Below are 27,280 nucleotides of genomic sequence, written 5' to 3' on the forward strand. Positions count from 1 at the left end.
GGAAGCCCCACAGGGAGCAAGCCGAGGACCAGATCAGGCCAAGCACCCTTCACTCTCTCCTTCTTCCTTTCACAGGATATGTCAGACCTGGAACGTAACTTATACCATGCTGCAATATATATATATATTATTTGGCAGTACGCGGGCCTCTCACTGTTGTGTCCTCTCCTGTTGCGGAGCACAGGCTCTGGACGCGCAGGCTCAGCGGCCATGGCTCACGGGCCCAGCCACTCCGCGGCATGTGGGATCTTCCTGGACCGGGGCACGAACCCGTGTCCCCTGCATCGGCAGGCGGACTCCCAACCACTGCGCCACCAGGGAAGCCCCCCTGCAATATTTTTAAAAGAATTTAAGATCCTCTCATATGTACTCCAGCTGCCCAAGATCCTTCCAGAGATTATAATGAAGAAAATACAAAGACTCTTTTGAAATTGGCAGTCAACTTCAGTGGGTCTCTTAAATTGGAGGTGACCGTGGCAGATGATCAGCATTGTTTTCCGTAGAAAGTGACACAGAGATCGATTTTCCTGCTGCTTTCATCATTTTCTTTTCCCAAATTCATTGAGTTACACATCTAAAGATTTTTAAGAAGCTGCCTTTTCATTAATATATCCATATTTGCCTTTTTTTGCATGGATGACCGGTTTCCAAATGTCAGAAAGAAGCAGCCGCAGTTGAAAGATTAGGTTAATATTTAAATTGTGTTTCCAGAGAAAGAGAAGAAACCTTGAGATTACTGATTACATAAAGCAAATAATTCATATAGCAGGTGTTAATTCAATCCAGGATGAATTTAATTTACCAGGTGTAGTTATAAGCCTTAATATAATATACATAAGCAATGAGAGTTTAATAGAACATTTGAGCCTTAATTTTATTTAAAAAAAAAAAGAAGGAAAAAAGGAAATAAAACTTTGACTTCATACCAGCAGGACTGTTAGTTAACACCAAATGCTGTTGGCTTAGAAAAGCTTTTTTTTTTCCCCCCAGAGCACTCTCCTTATTGCCGCTGCAACATACTGAAAAACGTTTCTAGAAAATGAATAATTTTGAAGCACTTTTTTGTAACTATTGGTAATGGCAAAAAGTATTATAAAACTCTTTCATTTGTTGATAAAATATTGGTGAGGTTGATGCTGCTACTAAAAACGAACATTCTGGTGATCCAGGTGAGGGATGCTCCTCGGTGGTGGTCTTAGGTCTAAACATCTCTGACACTGTCTCCAGGGATTGCCCAGGAAATCCACGACAAGACAAGGCCACCTCTGCCTTCAAGGTGGAGTGGGGAGCAGTGGTCCCATTTACCAAATCCCAAACTGGGTAATGGATTCTTTGATGACATTTTCAATGTGAAAAGAAAGCTGGGAGATGGAGTTTGTGCACTGACATGGGATTCCTGGGACATTTTGACTGTTCATAGGGGAACCAAAGAAAAGATTTTAAATGGTGATTTGTTGTCATAAAGTATTTGATTGTTTTCCCTCAGTGGGATTCTTTGAGGAGTCAGTCCATCATTGACATGAGACAGACTGAAGAACTCTTTGTTGTATGTTTGGCCTGTCATTTCTGCAAGTTTTTAAATGTATTGGTGGACAAATGGTGCTTTGCAACTGCCTGGAGAGCTAACTTACCTCAGTATAAGTTAACCCATAAACCACTTTTGTCTGAGATGCTGTCCGTGCACACCAACCTGGTTAGCTGAGAAGCCGGAAATTAGAAGTGCGCTTGATTTCCTGAGTCAGCCAACATTTTGGGTGGTATTAAAACACAACCTTTCCATGCATATACCAAGTTCCAAAGGTTGTAGTTCTTTTTCTTTCTTCTCTCCTTCCTTTTCCTTTTCTTTTTTCTTTTAATAATCAGGTCTTCTAGTGCCTGAATTCTATTATTAGGAAATATATACAAGCATCTATTTCTCTCTCTCTCTCTCTCTCTCTCTCTCTCTCTCTCTCTGAAAACTGTGCCACTTAGGGCTATTTATCTCTTTTTATTTGTTTGTATATTTGGTGGAAATGGCTAATATGATTTCCTCATTATTCTGGTTTTCCTGTGTTATACTTTGGAGAAGACCTATTAGCACTAAGCTATTGGTATATAAGCTATTTAATATGCAAATAACCCAGAAGTTTGGGGCAATAAGTTGTACAGTATTAAAGATTTATGGAGGTAGTCAAGATAATATTTTCTGCCATCAGGCATTCAGAGGTAAGACTACAGACGCGTAGGAATGTTAATTCATTTTAAGAAAGATACACAACTTCAGTTTTCCTTCTAGAATGGGTAGAATTATTCAAGCCCGGTTACCATTTGCTGCTTGCGTACGTTTAATAGATGATGCTCAAATGTGTAGGGTCTGGGTTGTTCTTGTGCAAAAGGATTAATTGCCACTTATTTTAATTTGTTCTATTTTGGTTTAAAAGAAAGATTCTCCCAAGAGGGCCAAGAAAGAAGGTGGTTCTTGGCCCCAGTATTCTGTTGATAGATGAGAGAAGCAGTTTGCTCACTTTCTCTTCCAAAGATTGTTCTGCGGTTTAAGGCTGAGTCTTATCTGGCCAAGTTAAAACATAGACCTCATATTTAACAGCCTTCTACTTACACTGGCTTTCAGTTTTCCTAGTACTTAAAAACCATTTTAATGATCATTTCCAAAAGGATACAAATATTGTGGCTGTTGAACTATGTTAAATGATTGCAATAGAGAAAGTTCTAAGACCCTCGAAAGGTAAAACATTGTACCATTTGAAGACAGTTTCTGTGTATACAGTATGGGTAGGATTATGATGAAAACAGACGGAGCCTTCACTTTCCCATAAAATAACACTTGTGATCAAGGCTGAGCCATTTAGGACTCTGAATGAGACAGAAAGCCCCAGCCTCAGGTCACACACATTTCATAGTCTCACACAGCTTCTAAGTTAAACCAAAAGGCTCACAATTAAAACTTTAGAATTTTACGTAAGCTGGACCAAGAGGACCGTTCTTAAACTTGCTCTCCCAAACCATTCATTTATTTATGTGTTTAATAAACATCTTCCAAATACCTGTGGGATTCAGAAACCCTGTGCTAGATGTAAGGATACAGAAAGAACATTATTCCTCCACCCGCAAGTAAATACAAAGATAAACAACTACCACTCCCAAATAAATTTTTTTTTTTAATTTTATTTATTTATTTTTGTGTTGGGTCTTTGCTGCTGCGCGTGAGCTTTCTCGAGTTGAGGCAAGTGGGGGCTACTCTTCATTGCAGTGTGCGGGCTTCTCATTGCCGTGGCTTCTCTTGTCGTGGAGCACGGGCTCTAGGTGTACAGGCTTAGTAGTTGTGATGCGTGGGCTTAGTTGCTCCGCGGCATGTGGGATCTTCCCGGACCAGGGCTCGAACCCGTGTCCCCTGCATCGGCAGGTGGATTCTTAACCACTGCGCCACCAGGGAAGCCCTCTCCCAAATAAATTTAAAAAATAAAATAAAGAGCCATTTTTATTATAATCATCAACCTATTCTTCTCACATTTATCTCAAGCACAAAGACTTATCTCCCCAACTATTTGTAGTGCTTCTTTGGCAATAAGAGCACAAGTTCATGTTTCTAAAACTGTGAAAAATAACATCAGCTTATACTGTTGCATTTAAACCTGGACTTCGGCAGTGTTAGGCTGCTTGGAATCAAGGGATGTTGAGATGCAGCATATTAATTGCAACTGAGAAAGGAAGTGGCAGGTGTTTGCAGCTCTGATGAGCTGCAGTGAAATTGATGTTTCCTGCATTGTGGAGGCAGATGACGATTCAGCAGTGTCTGCGTTCCCAGGAAGCAGATTTACAGGCTTTTCCTTCCAAACTGAAAACGGCAGCATGTCTCACCCAGGCAGTTGATGAGAGAACTCCCTCAGCAGGGCAGAGGTGGCAGGGGGCAGCTGGGGCTGCCACATGAACGGAGAGAGTGGCAGTCATTGGATGTAGCGAGCTCAAATGTAGGAGTTTATTGTAATAAGAAGGTCCACGTACAGGGGAGCGTGTACTATTTCACCTACTGTTTATCTTCTAACCTCACTGCTGAGTGGCTTGTGAAAGATTGATTTGCTTCAACAATTGGGAACTATTCACGTGGATTGAAATGTGTTACATGTGCACTGCTATAAATACTGAAATGAATCAAAAACAAATGGTTTTCTGTAGAAAGAATCCAAACATGCGGGTTTGGTCTGGCACCTCTGAGGGCAGCGTCCATTTCATTTCTTTATTCCAGTGAAAGGACGTGAGCAAAGCTTTGATTTCATGTAGGAGTCTGTGAATTATCATTGGATGCTTTATTCCCACCGGGGCACCTGGCAGGACTTACCTGGACGTGAGTGGGAGGAGAAGTGAAGAAGGCTTGCCTCAGGTGTGTTCTCTCAACAAAGAAAGCTGTTCTCAGAGCTGGGGAGGGGGAGAGAGGGGGCCACTCCTGTCCCAGCTCCCATTTCTCTTACCCGGTACAACCCGGTTTTGTATTTCATTCATGCAACAGGAATACTCCCCTCTGCACAGAGCTGGCCCCTTCCTTCAACTCACACCCTTTCAGGACTGAAGTTTTTGGTTTATTTGTTTGTTTCTGTTCTTAATCCCGGCATTGCAGATTCATGAAATGTGAGCACATGATTCACCAGAATTGCCGCCTCAGGTGAGTCCAGTGTCTGTTCCCCATCATTTCACACTGAGTTCCCGCATTGTCCGGAAGCTGTTGCCTGCTGGTGGAATATTTGAAATGATTCATTTTTTACATTGACTGTCAACAGAAAGTAAACATAAATGCAGATGAGAGCTCCTGTTTCACAAGCGCTAACATGCCAAGGGAAAGACCAGCCACCTTCCATGGCATTCTGCAAGTTTTCCTTGTGCCCATGCTGGGGCTCATTTGCCCACAGAGCTACTCTCACCACCCCTCAGCCTTCAGGGCAGGATTGGTAATTTGACACTCACTCCCTCTCCCAGCTCCTTTCTAGAAACAAAAAAAGCAAGACCTATGCTGTCACAGCTCCCCTGAGGAGCCCTCTGACCCTGATAATGGTAATAGATCCTGTGAATGCAGCTCACTTCACCTGCCAGGTGCTGTAATAAGCTCTGTAGATGCATTATTCCATTTAATCCTGAAAACAGAATCCTTAAGATAAACATTGCCCCATTTTGAGATGATGAGACGGAGACACAAGAGGCCCAGGAGCTCACCTGGTAGTCCAGGTAAAAAGTGGTGAAACTGGGGCTGGACCCAGATGCTGGCCTCTGGAGCCCAGGCCCTTGACGCCAGGTCGTATGACCTCTCTCTGTGTCCCCACCCACACTTGTGCCTTGTGCTTACCTGTTCCTTCCCTTCCTTTCCTAGATCTGTTCTCATTGCCACCCTCACCCAACACACCAGTGCCCAGCCCTGCTCAGGGAAATCTGGCATTAAAAACCCAAGCTGCCACTTTGAAGTGTTTTTATTTTTCCTTCTATTCTACATCTATATATACTCAAACACAAAAACAATCGTTTGAACAGTTAAATTACCTAACCTCCACCACTGCTCACAAAAATCTTACAGTAACCATGATACTCTAGGAACAGGCATCTTGTTTTATCCTGGGGGATCAGGTACCGCTGACGCACTGCCGTGGACCCACCCCCCAAGGGGACTTTTTGCCCGAAATTGCACTACACAATCCAACCCCCAGTCCCAAGGGTAGGGGGCTGAGAGCACAGGGCCAAGGGGATGGGAGAGGAAGGACCAGGGAGTGTGTTGGGAACTAGCTGAGAGCGAGCTGGCTTCTGCAGGTGCTTATAAAGAGTGCGCAGAGGTGGAGAGGGGAGCAATACAGGGCTCACTGGGAAACAGCACTCGGGGGCCTGTGTGAGACTGAAATAACCGGATGCAGGGCATCAGTTCCCCGTACACCAGAGGCACAAGAATTCAGTCCCCTGCCTATCGCCAGAATAGCAGAAAATGGTTCCCTAAGAATTTGGGGAAAATGTGTGTGTGTGTGTGTCTCAAGAAAAAATCAACAAGTACAATTATTCTAAACATGGTAAGCTGAGCATGAGTCACTAACTCAGGGCTCAGATTCCAGCTCTGCCACTGCTCACTGGATGACATTGAACAACTCAGCTGTGCCTCAGCGTCTTCATCTGTGAAGTGGGGCTGATCCTCTCTCCCTCCCTTCTCTCTCCCTGCCTCCCTCCCCTCCTCCCTACCTTGCAGGTTCCTTGCGAGAGTGAGTCTGCCCTACATAGGCTCCAATTTTAAAATGGAAATGGCTAGCCTATAACTTTATAGTCGGGATGGCCATGATGAATCTCAAACTGTTCAAATCCCGACAGCAGAGACAGAAAACAACACCTCAGATCTCAGCAGAACGGAAAAGAATGGGCAGTTTCCACAAGAGGAGATGTAAGCAGTAAACAAGACCAAGAAATGCACTTCTCAGAGCATCGTCACCTACCTTTTGGGACTCTTTGAGTTGGCCTCTGCTGACAAAATACCCAGCCTCTTACAGATCTTTTTGGCCAATGGTTCTTCAAGTACACCTTGAAGACACTCTCTGGCCCTGGTGATTCGGTTGCATCTCCCCATCAGAGGTAGTACTTCTAACCTTCCTCCCTAAAAGGACACATTTAAGTATGAAAATCCATAATATCTTCCCCAGCAAAGATGAAAGCAGAGACTCTCGCTCCTCCAGACCACACGAGCCTGGAGGTGGGTGTGGGAAGAAGGTGGATTACAACGGATTACATCCGTGACAAAGAAGACCTTGCTCCCCTGATTACCTGCCCTGGGAAGGGGTTAGGGGAGACCTTGGGAATAGTCTCGGTGGCCTGTGACGCAGACCACACCAACAGAATCACTGGAACCCCAGGCACTCTTGCGTGGCTGAGTCTGAAGTGGCTGACAGCTGCCCCTTTCTATCCTTAAAATCTTCACCCCTGCTGCTGATTCTCTGGAGTGTTCTCCAGTCCTCTGCTAAATAACTCAAGTAAGAGCCTCTGATTTTAGTGGCTTCAACTCTACATGTAGGTGACGCTCAGCTATCATGCTCAGGTGAGGAAATCCCCCTACTAATGTTTACAGTTCATTCCTAGGCACCTGAAGAATAGGTAAGCAGGTCACCTGTCTCTGAGAACTTGGGACACATTCCGCCATGGCTGGATCAGAGGCCATTTGAATAGCATCGTCTGTGGGATCCTCAAAACCATCCCCACCCTCAGTCCACCATGTCACAAACCAAGGCTGAGGTCTGCCGACGTTCCCCCTGGCCCAATGCCTTCCCTGCTCACCTAGAGAAGCCCTTGCCCACCCCTGCCCTCAGCAAGTAGGACCCCTGAAGGACATGCCCACTGGCAGCCTGGTCTTCGAAGGCCACTGCTAATATCCCAGAGTTCCTGAGGGGAATGTGCAATAGGAATTCTCACTTAAGGCTCTGAGTCCAGAACCATTTCATTTCACACATTCTTTTCATCCCGTGAGCATACCTTGCTTTCAGTGACTAAAGAGGTCTCCAAGAGGCTCTGTCTAGCTTCTCTCCACATCCCCTGATCCCGCTGCTTTGATGTGGTCAAACGACCTCCAATGACTGATTGGGATCCAGACCCTTTGTAAAACCCTCTTCGTGATCTGCAGGTGCCTCCCATATTGTCCCTTAGATGGTATATCAGTTTCCTAGGGCTGCTGTAACAAAGCACCACAAACTGGGTGGCTTAAAACAACAGAAATTTACTCTGTCACAGTTCTGGAGGCCAGAAGTCCAAAATGAAGGTGACTTCCAGGCAATGCTTCCTCTCAAGCCCCTAGGGGAGGGTATTTTCTGGTCTCTTCCAGCTTTTGGTGGCCCCAGGCATTCCTTGGCTGTGACAGCACAATTCCGGTGGGCCTCTTCCTCCCATGTGTTTTCACATCATCTTTCCTCTGTGCATGTCAGGGACTAAATTCCATCCTCTCCTAACTGGTCTTACTATATTAGATGTCCACCTAGTATGACCTAACATGCTTTTTTTTTTTTTTTTTTGGCGGTACACGGGCCTCTCACTGTTGTGGCCTCTCCCGTTGCGGAGCACAGGCTCTGGATGTGCAGGCTCAGCGGCCATGGCTCACGGGCCCAGCCGCTCCGTGGCATATGGGATCTTCCCAGACTGGGGCACGAACCCGTGTCCCCTGCATCGGCAGGCGGACTCTCAGCCACTGCGCCACCAGGGAAGCCCCCTAACATGCTATTTTAACATAACTAGTTACATCTGCAGTGACTCCACTTCCAAATAACGTCATATTCTAAGGTTCTAGGGGTTAGGACTTCAACCCGTCTTTTTTAGGGGACACAATTCAACCCATAACATATGGTATTCACAGTTGGGGAATGTGAAGCTTTCCCCAGTGAAAGCCTCTTCCAGTTTGAATTTTACCTTAATTTGATTTGAGATGCTTAGTTTACCTCTATCCTGGGTTTTTAACTTACACAGCAAAAAAGGAACACAGCAAAATAGAATGCAAAAGACAAGTTGCCTTAAATATGACAGATATAAACACAATTTACGAAATCTGTCTGAATGGAACACACACACTCCAATTATCTCTCCATTATCTTAGTAGTTACTCTTTTACTATTCTTTTAATGGTTACCCTAGAGGTTGCAACATGATTCCTCGATTTATCAAAGTCCAGTATAAATTGTTACTTTTACTTCTTCACAGATAATGCCTGGATCTTAGAACTTAACTTCATTTACTCACTTCCCAATTTAGATGCTTTTGCTTTTGTGCATTTTAATTTGATTTATGTATTTTTAAGCCCTGTAAGACATTATTATTGTCATTTTATGTAGTTAACATTCTTTTAGCTGCACCCATATATTTATCCTTTTATTTGTTCTTTCTTCTTCCATCTGGAACAATTTTCCTTCTGCCATCCACTTCAGTATTTCCTTTTGTTTGGATCTGCTATTTATTAATAATTTTTCTCAGTTGTGTGGTTTTTTTTTTAACTGAAAATGCCTTTCTTTTCTCTTTGTCTACTAGAGTGAAATCTTTTGGAGTCCCAAACCAAAGCGAGCGGGCCTTATTAGAGGCCCCCAGTTTGGTGCCACCTGAACTTTTGTCTGTCTACCCTTGTGAGGTTGACAACTGCCCTGCTCAACCTCTTCAGCTGCTACCTCTGAAATTGGCAGGTGCCGCTAGCGGGAAAGTAGTCCCAAGTGACCGGCTCACCTCTGTGGGTTTCCTCCTTCTCCTAGATCTTGGCCCTGTAAGTTCCGTCAGCTTTCCAGTGCTCTCAAACAGATTTAGTTTACATTTTGTCCAGCTTTTCCAGCTGTTCTCAGTGGGAGGCTTGGCTTGTATCGCATAGTATGATGGTCTGAGAAGCTGAACATCCAATTCCCATCTACTGTTGGGAGGACTCCTAGAAGCTGTCATATAACACTTTTGCTTACATCTCATTGGTTGAAATTTAGTCATGTACTCACACCTAGCAGGGAAATATAGTCTTTATTCTGAAGGACTATAATCCTAGCTGAAAACTGTAGATTCTATGAATCTTTGGCAGAACAGATGCTAAAGGCTATAGTATTATTCTCTCGGTTATTTGCTATGTGATCTGAAGTAAGTTTAAACTCTCCAAATTTCAAGTTATTCATCTATGTAATGGAGATAACGATAATATCATATGAGTCTCAAAAGAGATACTAATAATGAATATTTATTGAACTAAGACTTGTTATCTGCTGGGCACTGAGCTGAGTAGTTTATTTATACTAACTCTCCTGATCGTCCCAATAAGCCCATGAGGAGAGAACTCATTTTGATGAGAAAACTGAGGCACAGAGGGGTTAAATTATACAGATATTAGGCTGCTGAATGGCGATTTGAACCCCAGACCTTCACCATGACACGGTCCTACCTTGTAAATCACAAAGCCCTACACGTTGAAGTTGCTGAGGGGACTAGAATGGGAACAATGCTGGGTGGCTGAGGGCTGCACGTGCTGAGCTAGAAAAAGGGTCCTCTAAGGCAAGGTCTGGGGACAGAACTGTCCTAGTTTGAGTGGATTTTTGAGTGATGTGGGCCACTGGTCATCAGTTTCATCTTACTGAAGAGTTAGATGATCAGAACAGCTCATAAGTTAAACATGGGAGTTGGAGAAGGAGACCACAGAGGTAAAGGGGACACTACAGACCATGCAATCCCATGGCTTCATTTAAAAAACTCAGTCATTTTTGTGATAAGTATGTACATTTTTATTGAAGTACAATATACTTACAGAAAATTGCTCAAATTATTAAGTAAACATTCCATGAATTTTCAAAGTAAATACACCCATGTAATCAGCACCCAGATCAAGAAACGGAACATCACCAGCCCCAGTAGCCTCTCTCATACCTTCCCCCCTCCCTGTTCTAGTCACTACCTCTCCCAAACCTAATCATTTTCATGACTCTAACATCAGAGACTAGTCTTGCCTGTTTTTTGAACTTTATATGAATAGAATGATACAGCGTATGCTCTTTCGTGTCTGAATTTTTTTTCACTCAACATTATATTGTGAAGGACATTCCTATTGCTTCTGGAGTTGCAAACAGTTCATTCTCATTGCTGTATAACATTACATTGTGTGACTATCCCAATTTACCTATCAATTCAACTGTTAATAGGCATTTGAATGGTGCTGCTATGAATCTTCTAGTACGTGTATACAGGTACACAAATGTTCTCATTCTGTCGGGTATAACCTAGGTTGAAACTGTCGATCATAAGATAAGTGGGATGTTCAGTTAGTAGGAACTACCTTGGTTTCACTTTATTGGTGATGGAAATGAAAGTACAGGAAGGACAGATATTTGTCCAAGGTCATCTAGCCACTGAGCTAGGACTGGAATCTGAGTTATTCTCTCCCAGGACAGTTTGCTTAGGTATACATTTCGAAGAGAGACTGGCCTAGAGAGTCAGCAGAGCCTCACAGCAACACACATGTAACTTATGAGGCTGTCCTTATCATGTAACGCCTGGGTAAGATGAAACCAATGACCAAGCATGAGAGGGGCAGCTGGTCAGTGGGGCCATGATTGTAAATATCAATTGAGAGGGGCAGCTGGTCAGTGGGGCCATGATTGTAAATATCAATTTAGATTAGAGGGAGCTGGCGCAGGTTCTTCTTAGCATCTTATCAATGAACAGCCTGCAGTGTGTGTCCCTGATTAAGCTAGATTTAGATTCTGTCTTCTTCAATGCCAGGCCCCATGCAAGGTGCTTTCCAATATATTATGTCATTTAACCTTTGAACAAATACCTGATCAATTCATATCCATAAGGACTATAAAAGCATAATATCAAAAGAGAGTGTATAAAAATCTGTAAGCAAACCAGAGCAAGTTAGAACAGTGCTTTTCAAACGATCCATGGTGAAGGTCCAATCCATCGCAGATCAATATTTTTGTAAAATACAATACAAAAGAATAAATATAAAATTGCACTGTTAAATTGTATAAAAGTTTCTAAACACTCTAGTTTCTATATTTAGATCATCAAGGACTAACAGCAGTTTGCAGACAATACTGGTTTTCAGACTACACTTTGAATAGCACTGATTTATAATTCAACATCCATTCCACTTGGCCTTTCAAGAGAGATTGATAATTATCTAAGAGGCAGGAAAGTTTGAATAACGAGACATCTGCATAATTCTGAGACCTTAGAATCCATTCATACCCATATAGGTTACTGTCACCTTAACGGGACTTTACCAGTCCCCTGTCTTTAACAACATAACTTCAACTATTCAAAAAAACTCTTGCGGGCTTCCTTGGTGGTGCAGTGGTTGAGCGTCTGCCTGCCGATGCAGGGAACACGGGTTCGTGCCCCGGTCCAGGAAGATCCCATATGCCGCGGAGTGGCTGGGCCCGTGAGCTATGGCCGCTGAGCCTGTGCGTCCAGAGCCTGTGCTCCGCAACGGGAGAGGCCACAGCAGTGAGAGGCCCGCGTACCACAAAAAAAACCTCTTGCATAGAAAGATGAAAGTTATAAATAACTTTATTGTTCAAGAACTTCCCCCCAAATCTCATTGAAATGAACATAAAACACTTAAACTTTTCAACAGATGAAATTAAAGACTATTTACCCTCCAAGACTCTTTGAAAATCTTGCCTTGTGTCCACCAATCCTAACCTAGTATATTACAATCCTTAGCCAAAGTTAATCAAGCACTAACCCCACTGAAAGACCTGCCTTAAACCAGATTCCAAAACCTTAGAAATATCCCTGCTGTGCTCTACCCTAGTCCAAGTTGCTGCTAAGACCCTGCCGAGGCAGGACTCTCCTCACCATGGTGTACAATAAACTCAGCTTTGCCTTCTCTACACCTTATTTTGCTGGTAGTTCCCGGGAGCTAGCATCCCACAATCAAGCCTTTGTTTGTTCCTCCATTTAGTCTTGCTCAGTCATTTTCAAACTTTAGTATGCATAAAAATTACCAAAGAGGATTGTAGATGCGAAAGCATGCATGAGCGGTTTAAGAGATCTCCATGTATAAATTTGACCATGTCGTATTTAGAACCTAAGCCCTGCATACGGAGGTCAGCAATTGGTGAAGAGTAGAGAACCACAGAACGTTAGAGCTGGAAGTGGTTCTAGGTGCCCGAACATCAGTGCATGAATCAGCTACATCAAAATCACCTGATGTAATTAATCCCTGTTAAAAAATACCTATCCCTTGGTTTCACTTCAGATGTACTGAATCAGAATTTCTAGAGACTGGGCCCGTGAATGTAACAAACTCCCTAAGGGATTGTGAAGCACAATCAGGTTTGAGAACCATTATGTTCTCCCACCACTTCATTCTGTAGATGAAGAAACAGAGACTCAGAAATGGGAGTAAACTTGTCCAAGATCACACAGCTCAATCACACAGCTGTTGAGCTGTGTGTCTCAGGATTCCCCGATAAGAGTTCCGAGGGTGGAGATCAGATTTTGGACATATCCTTATGTACAAAATATCCTGAACAAGAATTATGAATGATGTAATCAAAACAGGATTCTACTTTGATGTTTCAACATGTCTTTAAGGTTTATCAGGGTGGTGGTGCGGGAGAGGGTGGTTATTGTAATCTCCCGCATTAAAATTCTAGCAGTCATTGTGAGTTCTCTGCTTTCTACTAGGTAAGAGGAAACAGCTAAAGCATAACTTTCAAAAAAGGTCAGATTACGACTCTTAAGCAAAGACAAGATGAACACATATCTGCTGAGGATCTGTTGACCACCTTGTTAAATTTATGTTCTCAGGAATCGTTGCTTGTTAGTTGGCTGACTGGCTCAAGTAAAGGTGGATGGGTTATTACAAGGCTTTAGGAACATGTCCTCGGAAGTAAGCACAGATGGCCCTCCTGAGAACTACAGGTAGGCCCTCAGAAGAGGTTCTAGGTCTAGGCAGCTACTCCCATGGTTTTTCATTACTCAGACCACAGGGCTTCTTGAGCACACTTCGTTGCTCCATTGTTTTGTTTCTCTACTCATCGGCAGGCCTGTGGCTAAAGATGGACGCCCCCAGTCTTGAGTCTGCATTATCATCACTAAGTGCTGGACTTCTGACAACTGTCTCTAGCTTAGATTCTTGATGGAGACTATCTGATTGGCTGCTCTCCAGTCAAGCATTAGGGCCCTTTGGGTCAGGTGATCACTCAGGGTCAATCAGCTGTAGCTACTTGGTGGAAACACAGTTGCCAAGGGGTTGTGTGAGAGTGTGTGTGTGTGTGTGTGTGTGTGAAAGAGAGACCCGGAGACAGCCAGGGGAGCCCAAGTGAGAACCTCAAGTGGCCAAGCACAGTAAAATGTGCCTTTTAATCATTTCCAGCATGAGTCCTTGAAATGCTGGCTTTTGTGCCACTCCCCTGTCACTCTGTTGCTTTTATTTAAGGCAAGATAATTTGGGGGCGGGGGCGGGGTGGAGAGGCGGTTCTCACAGGTGCTGATGGCCGTACCTTCCCATTCATGTTTCCACCTACATTTGGGATCCTCCTTTGTACAAGCCATTGAGCTGCTAGAAACATAGATGTCTCTAGGTGTTGGCCTGTACTCATGAACTTCAAACTTCTCACTCTTGGTTGGGGGTGTAGAGGAGGTTGACAGTCATGGATAAGTGCAGGAACAGCTGGATGTGTCCAGCTGGTGGGGCCCGAACACATTTTGGTTCCCTCTATTTCTTCCTGAGCAGGCTCACTCTCTTTCATGGGCACAAGACACGGGCCTAATAACTACAGTTTGAAATGCAGGGGAGGAGCGAGCTCCTCACCCAGCAGCCGGGCCAAATCAGCGGGAGACAGAGTAGCAGGTGGGTTCAGTTCAGCAATCACTGAACCCTGGGTTGGAGCGAGGAACTCTGCTGAGTGCGGAGTCGGGGCAAGTACGGCCTCCAGGCTCCAGGGCTCCCAGGCTGAGAGGGTCACACACACCGAAACAGGTAAGGCCGCACGTCCTGCAAGGGGCAGATCTGGGGCATCCTCCCTGCTCCGGGCAGCAGCGGAGCGCGGGCCCCGAGCGCGCAGCTCCTTTCAGGGCGGAGGGCGGCGCGAGGGAGGGAGAGAGGGAAGGGAAAGGCGAGCGTGAGCTGCCTCAAATGCTTGGAATAATTCCGCTTCCGTTTGGAAAGCCGCAGCCTCAGCCCCGCCGCGCCCGCCGCGTCCGCCCGGCGCCCGCTCCGCGTCCCGACCGGCCCGCGGCTGCCCGCTTCGTCGCCATGGCCACCTCCCCGCAGAAGTCGCCGTCTGTCCCCAAGTCCCCCACTCCCAAGTCGCCCCCGTCCCGGAAGAAAGATGACTCCTTCTTGGGGAAACTCGGAGGAACTCTGGCCCGGAGGAAGAAAGCCAAGGAGGGTGAGTGCGGCCCGGGCCGGCGAGCTGCCGGGCGGGGTGCCGAGGGGCCGGGGCTCCTCTGGCATGGCGGGAGCGCGCCGCGGGTGCCCGGCGCCGGGGAGCGGGGCGCGCGGCGGTGCGGGCGCGCGCTACCCGGGAATGTCCCATGGGGCCGGGCCTCGCCGCAGCCCTGCTCTGGGTCTCCCGGGCGCTGCCCTCCTGGGCCCCGCGGCGATCGGGTGTGGCGACTCGGGCCTGCAACCAGGCGACGCCCGCGCTGGGCCGGGGGCCGAGGAGGCGGCGGGGCCTGCCAGCCCGGAGGCGGCGTCCTCTCCTGGGCCCCAAGTCCCCGCCTTCTCCGCGCCGAAGGCTGGCAGTTTCCAAGTTTCTTCTGAAACTTTTCTGGGCGCCGTCATTCTCACTCTTTGCCTTCATTGGTCTTTGAAATCAGATCATTTCCTAGACCTGCTGAAGTGTACGGTAGCAGCCTTGGCTCTGGATCTCTCGTCCGTCCCCAGGGCCCAGCAGGGCTCTATTAATGTGTAGATCAACACCAAATGTTTGTCGGACGAATGAGTGGAGAGGTGGCTGTCCTAGCGGTCCCGCCTTGTGATAAATGATAAACTCACACCCAAGGAGAAAACCTCGATTAGACACACACACACTTGTAGCATCCTGGGATCTGATCTGACCCTTCTGTGAACTCAAGAGTTAAGGGCTCTCGCAAAAACCATTTCCTTTTTCTCACCAGGGTGAATTGAGGTGATCTTATTTTTTTTCCAGGACAGTTTACATGTAAAATATTTTGTCCCATGGGCAGATTTTGCATCCTTTTTTTTAAAAATTGAAGTATAGTTGATTTACAATATTGTGTTTGTTTCAGGTGTACTGCATAGCGATTCAGTATTTTTTGCAGATTATTACAAGATAATGGGTATAATTCCCTGTGCTATACAGTATATCCTTGTTGCGTATCTACTTTATATATAATAGTTTGTATCTGTAATCTCACACCCCTAACTTGTCCCTCCCCGCTTCTCTTTCCTTTGATAACCACAAGTTTGTTTTCTATGTCTGTGAGTCTGTTTCTGCTTTGCATATACATTCATTTGTATTATTTTTTAGATTCCACATATAAGTGATATCATACAGTATTTGCCTTTGTCTGGCTTAATTCACTAAGCCTAATATTCTCTAGGTCCATCCATGTTGCTGCAAATGGCAGTGTTTCTTTTTTATGGCTGCGTAACATTCCACTGTGTGTGTGTGTGTGTGTGTGTGTGTATATATATATATATATATATATATATGCACCACATCTATTTTTTTTAAACACCTTTATTGGAGTATAGTTGCTTTACAATGTTGTGTTAGTTTCTGCTGTATAACAAAGTGAGTCAGCTGTACATATACATATATCCCCATATCTCCTCCCTCTTGCGTCTCCCTCCCATCCTCCCTATCCCACCTCTCTAGGTGGTCACAAAGCCCTGAGCTGATCTCCCTGTGCTATGTGGCTGCTTCCCACTAGCTATCTGTTTTACATTTGGTGGTGTATGTATGTCAGTGGTACTTTCTCACTTCGTCCCATCTTACTCTTCCCCCTCCCCGTGTCCTCAAGTGCATTCTCTACATCTGCATTTTTATTCCTGTCCTGCCCCTAGGTTCATCAGAACCATTTTTTTCTTTTTTTTAGATTCCATATATACGTGTTAGCATACGTTATTTGTTTTTCTCTTACACCACATCCTATTAATTCTGTCATCTATTGATAGGCACTGGGATTGCTTCCACATCTTGGCTATCGTAAATAGTGCTGCTATGAACATTGGGGTACATGTATCTTTTTGAATTAGAGTTTTCATCTTTTCCAGATATATACCCAGGAGTGGAATTGCTGGGTCATATGGTAGCTCTATTTTTAGCTTTTTAAGGAACCTCCATACTGTTTTCCAAAGTGGCTGCACCAATTTACATTCCTACCAACAGTAGACAAGGGTTCCCTTTTCTTCACATCCTCTCCACCATTTATTTGTAGCATCCTGATTTTTATTTTGAATACTGAGGTGACAGTCGGAAAAAGGGCTAGTGACTGGTGTGTAGGTAGAAGATGCTTAGTTAAAAAATTTTTTTATTTTCGTAGACTTCAGTGGTTTGGGAATAAACATTTTTAAGTTTGTGATGATGATATGTAAAATAAGTTTCATGTTCCTGAGTTATCTTAAAGCATGAAAAAGAACTCAGTGTTGAGAATTATCAAGTTTGATACAAAGAACTAGACTTCTAGTCTCTATATTGAATTGAGAAGCAGCAAAACATATCCCCCAAAATGTCCCTGCCCTCCTTCCAGTGTGCTTATTTCGGAAAACCGTTGTGTGAGTAGTGTGTAGTTGGTAACAAATTGTGAAACCCTGGATTGGAGAGTCTTTTCCTAGGTATCCCTGTAACTTTTTCCTACAGTGTTCCCGATATGGGCTCTCCAGCTTGAGACTGGGCAACTGAGAATTACTGAAGCTCATGACCTACCAGAGGTGCTCACCCCACTTTGCCAACTCTTTAGAAAAGTTTACTTTATATTGAGCTCAAAGGTGGTCTCTCTGTATGTACTACTATTCTGTTCATGCAGCCAGGAGAACGAGTGCGACGGTGGCTCTTCACTTTCTCCAAGTGGACCAGCCTGTTTTGTGGAGCCCCTTGATCAGTCCAAACATCCTCTGTTCCAGTAGCTGGTCCTCACAGATGAGCTTCATGGCCCCCTGGTATCCTATCTTTTCAGTTTCAGTCAGGGTCCCTGCAAGAAACAGAAGGGCACATTAGTTGGGATTTTAAAAATAATGTGGTGAAGGGACAGTTTACAGAGATGTGGGCAGGGTGAAGAGAACCCAGAAGGATGCTGAGACACCTAGGAGCTACCACCAAGGGGAAGCCATTACCACCCCTAGGCCTGAAGGGCCAGGGGAGCAAACCGCAACCCACTGAGAGCTGGAGCTATGGAAGGGGCGCTGCCTGATAGGAACTGTAGCTGTAGAGGGACACAGCCACTGCTGGAAATGTGGAGATGGAGCAGGGAGACAGTGGCACAAGAGATACTTGCATGTTCTCTCTCTTCTTGCCCCTGAACCTCTTGCTGGTTCTTTCCATTGGCCAGACCCCGTGGGAAGTCACCAGGGCAAGGGAATCTGGGTGATGCAATATGTCGGGGTCAGCTCCCTTAGGGCGCAGAGCAGTGCAGAGAGTAGATCATAGTGGGAGTGTTGAGAAACGGAGAATAACTAGCAGACTCTCAAAGTGAGCTGCCCAGAAGTCAACATAGTATGGTGGTAGTCCGGTCCATTAGGACAGGGCTGTCACCTCCTTTGTTCTAGCAGAGATACCACGTTCTATTAATGCAGCTGAGGCTGCTTTCCTTTATTCTGCCAGCAACATCACAGCTGTCTCTGAGCTTGTTACCAGGTCACTCAAAGACATTTTAATGTTTGTTGCTCCTAAGTCATTCCCTTCCCTATCTTGGATTGGCTCAGTTGGGTTTTTGAAACCAAGGGCAAGATCTTATTTTTATCCTTGTTATAGTACTTAACTGTTAAGTCCTGATTCTGTTATTCAGTCTATTAGCTAATCCAGGGGAGGTAAGGGGGTGAATGGAAGAGCATGTGCTTCTTCTAAAGGGATGCCGTCACCCAGCTATAGCCGCTTGCTGCTACACGGGGTGGTCCTGCAAAGTCAAAGATGGCAGTGGGGTTGGTCTGAAATGACCTGCTCTTGGCGAGCACATGCTGGATCTCAGTGATCGGTGCTTTCCCTGTCAGGGGCCCACTAACCATCTCTTCAGTAACAATAAGGCTAGGTCTTGCTCTGGATCCTGCATAAACTCACAGCTCTGTGCTTTGCAGAGACTGCCTTCTTCCATGTTCCCCCTAGTGTTCTGGAACCTCCCGTTCTTCATGATTCCTCAAGATCATGGATGTTGGTCTATCCACAAATTTCCCCAGTGCTTTGGCGCAGAATTCTCCTGGGTCCAAGGACTCCCATTCATTCACTTGAAACCTGTTGTGTCTCACAGTCAGGTACATGTTAGAATATTTAGGTCAATAATTTCATATTAAAAGTATGTTTTCCTAAGAATACCTACTAACATATATCATAGAATGACTGGAAGTCTCATAAGAATATAGTAAAACTAATGATCACTCCTGTGTTTCATAAGAAAAAATAGCATGAGGGAGGCAAGAGAGAATAGAGCCTAAAAGCATGGTCTTTGGGACCAGACATATTTGGGCTTGATTTCTGGTCTGGCTCTTTATTTATTGCTATGACTTAGGACAAGTTCCTCAATGCTTCAAAACCTCTGTTTTTTCATCCATAAAATGGGAATAAAAATTCCTTCCTTACATGGAGGTTGTGAGGCTTAAATGAGACAAAGCATGGCACAAATAATGAAAGGTATTAAAATAGACAGCTCAGTTTTAAGTAGTCTTTAAAATTTGAAATAGTCTTTTCATCATGGACTGCAAGAAGATTCCGCACGTTCTGCAAAAAGCTTCACACGACAGTATGAAGCCTGTGTAGCACTATTTTGGTCCTTTAGAAATTAGGGATCTTTCTTTGCAAGTCAGATCATCCTGTTTCCCAAGATGTCACATTTCAGCATTTAAAAATACCTGGTCCCATTCTCATGAGTTGTAGCTAGGTAGCTTTTGTTTTTCTTCTATGGATCTTCTCGTTTTGGGTTTCCAGTCCCCATTTATGCTGTGTAGTTCTTAGACTACCCTTTCAGAGTCTACTTGCCAAAGGGCCACTTTTCACCTGCCTTCCTCCAAATCTCTCCTCACGACTTGCTCTTTCCAGGAATGTCATCTTGAATTGTATCTCCCAGCTGAAGGTGCCCTAAATTAGGCCTGCAGCAATGGTTATTCCTACATTTTAACCACTTATTTATTATCCCTCGGAGTTTTTACATTTTGTCTGGTGCCCAGAGTGTACCATTTTGGTTCTCATTGGCTGTCCCGTGTAACTGGGGGAAATCCCCAAATTCTGCAATAGATTTATGGTTTCTAGAGTGAGCAGAAGCCTCAGCATTGCTGAGCAATCCTTCTCTCCTAATCAGCTTGCATCTTCATTTTCCAAAGTGCCATGTTGAAACCCTTGTCACTCAAGCTCTTCCCCAGACCTTGAGATAGAAAATTAAGTGCCAGGTATGAACTTGTTCAAATTTTCTTCACCCCCCCCCCACCTGCCAGTCCCTTCTGTATCTTCACCTGTCCTTTCCTGTTCCCTCCCTCTCTTAGTCCCCTCCGAGGAGGTCCTTTCTTCCCTTGCTCATGAGGCCTTTCACTTCCACTTCTTCCCAGACTTGGCATAGCCACATCCTTTTCCTCATATCCCCAGTCTTTTTCGTGCTGCTCTAGCACCTTAACATCTGCAAATATGCTTGAGTCTTTGCCATTTGTAGACACTCCCGATGCTGGTTTCCTCTTAGTTGCTCACCAGAGGCCTTGGAAACGTTGTCTGCACTGGCTTCCCCTTTCTGAGCTCCTAGTCACTTGCTGATCCGCTATTCCCATTCTTTCACCAGTTATTTATTGAGTTGCCTGCCATGTGACAGGCACTGTGTTAGGTGCTGGGATATGGCAGGGAACAAACAGACAAACATCCCTGCCTTCACGAGCTTGCCTTCTAGTAGAAAAGACAAGATTAATTGGTAAAATGTACATATTGTATTAGAGTAGTGATAAGTGCTCTAGAGCGAAATAAAGCAGGGAAAGGGGAAATGGAGCGTTGTGGAGTGAGGGAGGAGGGATGGTTGACAGTTTTAAATAGGGTGGCTAGAGAAGGCCTCACCGAGAAGGGTTTTACTTGGGTAAGGTCCTGAGGAAGTGAGGGAGCACAGTATGTGTATCTTGGAGAAGAACACTGCAGGCAGAGGGAATGGCAGATTCAAAGACCCTGAGGCGGGAGTGGGCCTGGTGTCTTGAGGACAACTGTGGAAGGTGGTGAGATCTCAGGGGTAATTAGAGTGAGGGGACAGCTGTGTAGTGTTCTGGAGGCCATCGTAAGCCTGGGGCCTTTACTCAGAGGGACGCGGGAAGTTTTGTGCCGAGGAATAATATGGTCACGCTTGCTCTGATGGTGGTAAGTGGCTGAGGGGGGCAGGAGTGGAAACAGGGAGGTGAGTTAGGGGGCCACTGTAATGATCCAGGTGAGAGACAGAGGTGGTCTGGCACTGAGCGGTAGCAGTGGAGGGGTGAGCGTTCAGTTCTGGATATAGTTTGAAGATATAGTGGATAGGATCTGTTGAAAGATCGGATGGAAGGTGAGAGAGTAGAATCAAGATGACTCCAGGGTTTGGGTTTGAACAAACCCAGAGATGGAAATGACGTTAACTGAGTTGGAGAATTCTACGGGAAGAGCTGATGTGGGGAGAAAGAGCAGGACTCTCTTTTGGACCTGTTTAATTAGAGGTGCCTCCTGGACTTCCCGGGGCCATATTGAGTTCGCAGTTGGTTCTAGGAATCTAGCTCAGGGGAGGGTTCTGGGCTGGAGACACCTCTGTGTGTAGGTGTACTTAAAGCCATGAGACTGAAGGAGATCATCAAGGAAGGAGTATAGGACGTAGAAGAGGTTCATGGACTTTCCAACATTTAGAAATTGGGAGATGAGGGGGAACCAGCTAGAGAGGCTGGAAAGGAGTGACCAGTGTGATAGGAGGGGAAGTGGGAGAGTGTGGACTCCTGGAAGTCGATTGAAGAATTTATTCTGTTCCCAAGATTTACACTTCACTGGCTAAATTCTCCAGAATCCAGTCTCCTTTTCAGTCGTCACTCCACTTGAGCTCTTGGTGGCGTTCGTATTATTCAACTTTTTCTTTTTATAAATTTATTTATTTATTTGTTTGTTTGTTTGTTTATGGCTGCATTGGGTCTTCGTTGCTATGCACGGGCTTTCTCTAGTTGTGGCGAGTGGGGGCTACTCTTCATTGTGGTGCATGGGCTTCTCTTTGTTGCAGAGCACAGGCTCTAGGCGTGCGGGCTCAGTAGTTGTGGCTCGCAGGCTCTAGATCACAGGCTCAGTAGTTGTGGCAGATGGGCTTAGTTGCTCCGCGACATGTGGGATCTTCCCAGACCAGGGATAGAACCCATGTTCCCTGCATTGGCAGGCGGATTCTTAACCACTGTGCCACCAGGGAAGTCCCTCAACTTTTTCTTTCTTAAAATTTCTTAAAATTCTCTTCTCCCTTGATGTTATCCACACTGAATTGTTCCCTGTGTCTATTTTTTTCGGACTCCTTCTCGAGCTTCTGTTATTTGTTTACCTCTCAGCAGCATTTCCCAGGGGCCTGACTTCACCTGCTTTGCCCTCTCATTCTGTTTTCCTCTCCATGGATTATCTCACTTACTCCCATGGCCTCAAGGGCCACCTGCCCATTTGTGGTCCCCCAATCCACATCTCAAATCCAGATCTTGTATCCAGATACATCTTTCCACTGTCTCCTGGATGTGTCACGGGATCCTCAGATTCAGCATGCCTGTAATGGAATTATTATTTGTCCCACTTGCCCAAATCTGCTTCTCCTCTTCCACCATCCCACCAGCTGCCTAAGGTGGAAATGTTGCAGTTGTCCTCCGTTTCAGAGGTCAGCAATTTTTTTCAAAGAGGCAGATAGTAAATATTTTAGACTTTGCTGGCCCTCTGGCCTCTACACAGCTCTGCCCTTGAGGCCACAGATGATAGGCAGATGAACCAGCGTGGCTGTGTTCCAATGAAACTGTACTTATGGACACTGAAGTTTGAATTTCACATAATTTTAATATGTCACAAAATATTCTTTCTCTTTTGTTCTTTTTCAGTCACTTGTAAAATATGAAAACCGTTCCTAGTACTGGGGCTGTGCAAAAATGGATGGAGGCTGGATATGGCCTTGGGCAGTAGTTTGCCCATCCCTGCTCTGTTTCATCCCCACAGCCAATCATCTCTCACGAAGTCCTGCTAATTCTGCCATCTAAATATTGCTGCCTTAATTCAGGCCTCATGAGTGCTTTTTGTCTTCTTTGGGATTGCTTATTTTATTAAACTTTAGCGTCTTTATTTTCCACCTGCAGTACTGCCGTATCCACCCCACTAGTCTCCCTAGCTCTGGTCCTTTTTTGTTCAACTCACCCTTCATCCTTTTGCCGATATGTAGTTTTATTAAGCACCGAGATAACATCTCCCCAGCAAACTTCTTAGCGTGGTGTTAAGTCCTTCACAGTTTTTCCGTGGTCTGCCCATTTTTTTTTTTTTTTTTTTTTTTTTTTTGCGGTACGCGGGCCTCTCACTGCTGTGGCCTCTCCCGTTGCACAGGCTCCGGACGCGCAGGCTCAGCGGCCATGGCTCATGGGCCCAGCCGCTCCGCGTGCAGGATCCTCCCGGATTGGGGCACGAACCCGTGTGCCCTGCATCAGCAGGCGGACTCCCAACCACTGCGCCACCAGGGAAGCCCCGTGGTCTGCCCTTTTGGTGTAGTCTCCGTTATATCCCTTTCAAGAAGCCTCCATTTTAGCTATACGAAACTGCTCTTCATTCCCCAAACACATCACGTTCTTCCACGTGTTTTCACCTTTACACATGTGGTTCCATGTTTCTGGAATGACCTTCTTCCCTTCTCTCTGCAACAAACTCCTGTTCAATCATTGAGACCCAGCTCAGATATCCCGTCCTGCTTGATGCCTTCTGTAGCTCCCCTAGGAAGAGTGAGACGCTTCCCTTTGTGGGAAGACGCTTCCCTCTGCTGTGCCATGTGGCTGTGCATGTCACATTATGGTGAGAGTTCTCCTGTGCCCCTCCTGCCTGGCATAGTATTTAACACATAATGAAACTGCAGTTTCTATGGAATGAATTTCCCCGTATTTACCTTGGTGAAAACAGCCCACCACTAACTGGTTGTGTAAGCTTGGGCAAGTCTCTTCCCCTTTGCCCGTTTCTAACATCAGGCGATTAGGCTAAGTAACCTTTCAGGGCCCTTGCAGCTCTGGTATTCTATGACTTCGGAGCTCTCATTTCACCGGGCTTCTCTCAAATTCAGTTTTATTGTCTGTGTAGGGTGGTCTGGGAGTGACATCATCACAAAGACCTCTTTCTTTCCTCCACTAATGAAGGCACCTCTGTGTCGGGAGGAGGAGATGGAAACCAGGATAAGTGGGCTGCGGCCCAAGGACACCTCCATATTAGGAATCGGTCTCCTTGTCTCATGGAATATCTCCATTTGGTTAACAAGCGCAGCTCATAATTATGTTTTAGCCATTAGTACAGGAGGAGAGATGAAATCCTTATGTAAACATCTAAAATCTCCACTTACTGCCATGGGAAAAAGAACACAGTTGAGGAAAGCGCTACAACAATTTTAATAATAAAAGACTTTAAAAATACTTTTAAAAATAAAATGCCTTAAAAAAAGATGTAAACATTCTCTTACATATTCAATATGTTCTGTAGCCTGCAGTCAGTAGGAAATCCAAATGAGGGCTTTGCCTGAGGACCAGGGCCCCCGGGACAAGATGGCCTCATCCTTTCTTTTCCATCTTCCCTGTAGACTGCAGAGGACAGAAGTTGTATTTGTTCTGTTCACATTGTATCCCAGGTGCCTAGCACAGCATCGGTACTTAACAGGTGCTCTGCAAAGCAGTATTTAAGTGCCGGAAAGGTCAGTGGGGATAAGATGCCCAGGTTACTTCGAACTCTGCTCTAAGCTTCGATGACTCTTCTGGGGCCTTGATTCCATCCAGGCCTGGCTTCTGGCTGTGTGTGTGTGGGGGAGGGGGGTGGTGGTGGTGTGTGGCTTAGAAAACTGCCTCCCCACTCCCCTCAGGAATCTCTTTGTGGGAAGACATTATCACTTAGCTCTGTTATTTGACAAACACACAACGGCCCCCAGAGACCAGAGGTGTGGGTCCTAGAATCTGTGGGCACGGATTGGGCAGCGGCAGCAGAGCGCCTGAGAGGAAGCCCACTGGCCAAGGGTGGGACAAGGCCAGCATTCTTTGTTTTCATTTGTGGAAATGGCATTGCACACGTTCATGTTAAATTGCTTTAAGGAAGAAGGACCGAGGTGGAGTAGCCTAATTGCAAGCTTTGGGGGAGACGAGAGAAACGTGCAGATGGAACTCTACAAGAGAGATTCAGAATCCCTTTCGTTCCTCCACGTTGGCCCTGTTCCCCCACCCCGTTTATCCCTTCTTGCCTCTCTCAGCTTCATTTACTCACTAAGTGCAGAACTAAGGAAATCTGAAAATCGGCCAGAGCCCGGCCACGATTGTTACTTCCCAGCAAGGGAGCTCCATCACTACAACTCTCCCCACTCCAGCCCACCAAGAAAAAGAACCTCCCAAAGCAGAGGGTGGCTGATGCCAGGCCCCCTTGAGCTCTGCCTCGCTCCTGTTCATGGTCGCTGCCTCCTTGTCAGGCCCGGGAAGAATATCTGTGTGGGGTGGGAGCCCTCTAGCACTTGCTTAAAATCTGGTTCTCCTAGCATTTACTAAGTGATCATTCTGTTTGCTCCGAACATACCCACCTGCTGCAGCCTTAGAAAAACCAACTTTGTGACTAGTGTCATTGGCTTCCCTTCAAACCAGCCTTAGGGAAATGTTAGGCCATGGATGGAAGAAGCAGTGAACTTCATCAGTTTAAACAGGAATAGTCTTAACTACCGCACACTCTCTTGGGGGAAGGAAGAATGAACCAAATCACTTAGCTCCTGACTTTTTAAATAAAAGTTGTTTTTTCTTCCCCATTATAAAATTAACCCATACTTATGGGATTTATGGGAAAATAGAAAGAGAAAACAATCATGCAATGTTCCAATTCCCAAAGGCAATCACTATTAGGATTTGGGGTGGTTTTTTTTCTTTTTTCCTTCTTTATAACTTTTCTTTTTTTATAATTGTAATTATACCATGTATATTATATAGATAAAAATTCTGTATCTTTATTTTCATTTATTATAATGTAAATAGTTTTCATGTTATTATAGTTTTTAATTAAACATACTTTTTATTGGTGCATAATATTCCACTGAGTGAATGTCCTATTGTTTACTTAACCATTTCTTTTGGTGCTTTCAAAAATTTTTCTAGAAATAATGCCTAAAGTGTTGTTGTTTTTTTTAAATATTCAGAGTAATTTTTTTTTTGACTGGAGCTCCAGAAGTACAATTATAGAGTCAAAGGGTAACAGTTGGCTTGCTTACTATCAATATTTTATAATTGATAACCAGGAGACATGACTGCTTTTGGATCTGGGTGGTCTTCCTTGTAGGTTGTTTGAAAGTAAAACCAACATTGTTAGGCTGAAAGTTTCTGTTCCTGGCAGGACCAGGTCACCTGTGGGGTGGGGTAGGATGGGAAATGAATGGGTCAGGAGAGCACAGATTTCCATCCTGGCCACTGACACGTGCAAAGTAAGCTCTAGTACAGGCAGGTCTTTATTTCAGAACATCCTCTCATGGCCGTTCTTCACCCTTCCATGGCCTGGTCTATAACAGGACCCAAGGTGTGTCCGCCTTGGCAATAATCATCCTTGAAGTCACAGCTGCCACCCTCTGTCACTCTGAGTTCTCACCAGGCGCATGTAAGACCCAGTGGAGGTTTGTTCAAGAAGCCCCTCCTTCCCTTGATCACTTCCTCCCATCTCCTAATCTCTGAATTCTTGGACTTGCCCCACAAGTCGGTAACCACAGACAAATGGGAGGTAATCGCAAGACAGGGGGCTGAGTGCCACAGCAGACAAATTTGGATCTCAGGGGTGAAGGGCCCCTTAGGCGATGTGGTGCTTTCAAGCTGGGTCTTGAAGCCAGAGGAGGAACCCCACAGGCTGACAAGAGAAGGGACGGGATTCGGGAGCCTTCTGAGTTTCAGGTTGGATTTTGACAGAGTGGGCAGGGCTGATGCCTCTGGGGCTCAGTTTCCTCAACCTGCTTAGGAGGCAGTAGTCAGGTGTCCCATTTCATCTCCTGAGGATGGATCAGAGCCAGCTGGAGCATGTAATTACCACACCCAGCACCCCAGGGAGTATTTCTGGGGAATCACTTGTGGAGGCAGATTCCCCTCCCTAGGAGTGATGTATTGCGGGCATTTATTTCATCGCTGAGTCATGTCCCATTTCTCTTCACTCATTCCCTTATCTCTTTTAAAATCCAGAGGCAACTCCCCTCTTCTAGGCTGTGAAAAACGCAGCCTGACCCTGAGGAGCTGGGGATGATACAGCAGATCTCCTGGGGCTGGTGATGTTGGATGGCAGATGGGCAAGGCTGCCGGCCCGTGTCTGCTCCCGCAATGATGTAAACCCAAGGTCGCAGAGCTCCCGACGACACCACAGGGCTCGGTGGAGCCAGGCTCCGCACTTGTTTCTTTCTAGGAAATGTTCATCGGTAGAATAATCTGCCAATTGCAGTATTACATTGACTTTTCAATTCAAAACAA

General features: G+C 45.4%; 1 protein-coding gene across 1 annotated transcript in view; it reads left to right on the forward strand.

Annotated features, from left to right (window-relative positions):
* Positions 1 to 14,716: 14,716 nt before the first annotated feature.
* Positions 14,717 to 27,280, forward strand: part of PARVA (parvin alpha) — a 180,878-nt gene continuing 168,314 nt past the window's right edge. The window contains exon 1 of the mRNA XM_065881875.1: positions 14,717 to 14,852. Within this exon, the coding sequence (XP_065737947.1) occupies positions 14,717 to 14,852 (136 nt within the window). The remainder of the gene's footprint in view (positions 14,853 to 27,280) is intronic.

Source organism: Phocoena phocoena, chromosome 8 (genome assembly GCF_963924675.1).
Source record: "Phocoena phocoena chromosome 8, mPhoPho1.1, whole genome shotgun sequence".
In the NCBI taxonomy this organism is placed as follows: domain Eukaryota; kingdom Metazoa; phylum Chordata; class Mammalia; order Artiodactyla; family Phocoenidae; genus Phocoena; species Phocoena phocoena.